The sequence below is a fragment of the Apteryx rowi genome, unplaced genomic scaffold (assembly GCF_003343035.1).
Source record: "Apteryx rowi isolate R43461 unplaced genomic scaffold, aptRow1 scaffold_323, whole genome shotgun sequence".
NCBI lineage: Eukaryota > Metazoa > Chordata > Aves > Apterygiformes > Apterygidae > Apteryx > Apteryx rowi.
In genome coordinates this window covers 634047-635552 of record NW_020449675.1, presented here as the reverse complement: position 1 = coordinate 635552, position 1506 = coordinate 634047, and the positions used below count along the sequence as shown (strand labels likewise).

The 1506-nt window shown below is 71.8% G+C and overlaps 1 protein-coding gene across 1 annotated transcript in view; it reads right to left on the bottom strand.

The window, feature by feature from the left end:
• The window catches only part of LOC112968721 (signal transducer and activator of transcription 5B-like), a 9693-nt gene that overhangs the window by 2893 nt on the left and 5294 nt on the right, over positions 1-1506 (bottom strand). Inside the window, exons 3-8 of the mRNA XM_026071223.1 lie at positions 1167-1499; positions 960-1090; positions 723-874; positions 481-636; positions 204-383; positions 2-88 (exon numbers count right to left, since the gene is read on the bottom strand). Coding sequence (XP_025927008.1) covers positions 2-88; positions 204-383; positions 481-636; positions 723-874; positions 960-1090; positions 1167-1499 — 1039 coding nt within the window. The remainder of the gene's footprint in view (position 1; positions 89-203; positions 384-480; positions 637-722; positions 875-959; positions 1091-1166; positions 1500-1506) is intronic.

Here is a 1506-nt window from a genome sequence, read left to right as displayed (position 1 = left end):
CATGTTGCGGAAGTGGGCGCTCAGCGTCCCCGTGGCCTGGTGGTACTCCATCACGCAGCAGTTGTTCAGGATCTCCCCGCTGCTCTCGCTGCCGCGGGAAGGCTCGGGGTGAGGGGCGCCCCGCGGAGCCCCGCGCGCCGCCGGCAGCCCCGGCGCCCTCCGGCGCAGCCCCGGCCCCCTCCCGGCACAGCCCCGGGCATTACTTGCGGGTGCTCTCGTTCTTCAGCAGGGCCTTGGCTTGCTGCTCGCTGATGATGGTGGCCTTCACCTGGGGGGGGTTCATGTGCACGTTCAGCTTCCCCCCCACCAGGAGCCGCACGGTGGCCGCGAACTTGGTCTGGGTCTTCAGCACCTGGGGGGGCTGCTTCTCGATGATGAAGGTGCTGGGGGGGGACAGGCATGGGGGTCAGGGGCAGCCGGGCAGAGTAGCCCCGGCCCCGCCGCCTGGCCCCCCCCCACGCCGGGGACCCCCACCTCTACCTGGTCACCAGGGCGGAGATGATGTCGGTGATGGTGCCGTTGAGCTCCGACAGCATCTCCTCCACGGGGCCCGGGATGGGCAGCTGCTGGCACAAGTGCTCGGCCCGACGGATCTGCTGCCGGTTCTGCCAGATGATCTCGGCCAGCTTCTCGCACCTGGGGGAGCGCCAAGGGCTCAGCGGCCCGCCGGGGCCAGGGCCGGGGCCGGCGCCCGCCGCCCCCGCGCCCAGCCGGGCACCCACCAGGTCTGCAGCACGTCCAGGGTGCCCTCGGGGGGGCCCCCGTTGCCCGCCAGCTGCTGCCGACGCTTCCACTGGATCAGCTCGTCGTCCAGGATGGTCGTCTGCTGCTTGCGCAGCAGCTGCAGGGTCTTCTGGTGCTTCTCGGCCAGCTCCTGCAAGGCGGGCAGGCGTCACGGGGCGGGCGGCCGGGCGGGTGGGTGGGTGGCCGCGGCAGGGGCCGGGGGCCGCCGCACTCACCACGCGGTACTGCTGTAGTGTCTGCGCCTCCCGGTGCAGCCAGGCCTCCAGCGACGCCTTCTTCTGCTGCAGCGTCGTCTCCCGCGACAGGCGCTCCTGGGGGCCCAGCTGGGAGAGCTGGGAGAACTGGGCTGGGGGCACGGGGCAGCGTTAGGGTCGGCACCGCCGGCGCCCCGGGCCCCGCACCCCCCCCGGGCTCCCACCCACCTTGGAGCCGCATGTTCTCCTGGTACTGGATGATGAAGTACTCCTGCGTCTGCTGCAGCTTCTTGAGCTCGTTCTCCGAGTCCTGCGTGATGAGCCGCAGCTCCTCGAAGGTCTGGTTGATCTGAAGGTGCTTCTGGGACATGGCATCCACCAGGGAGCCGGCCGGCGAGGGGCTCTGCGCAGGGCAGGGGGAGCGCTCAGCGTGGTGGGGGGAGCCCCTTCCATGCCACTGCTGTGCTGGGGGACCACGGAGAGCCGGAGCATCCCCCACCACGGGGCTGCTCCCACGGTCCTGGGGGATGCAGACCCGGAGCATCCCCCACCACGGGGCTGCTCCCGC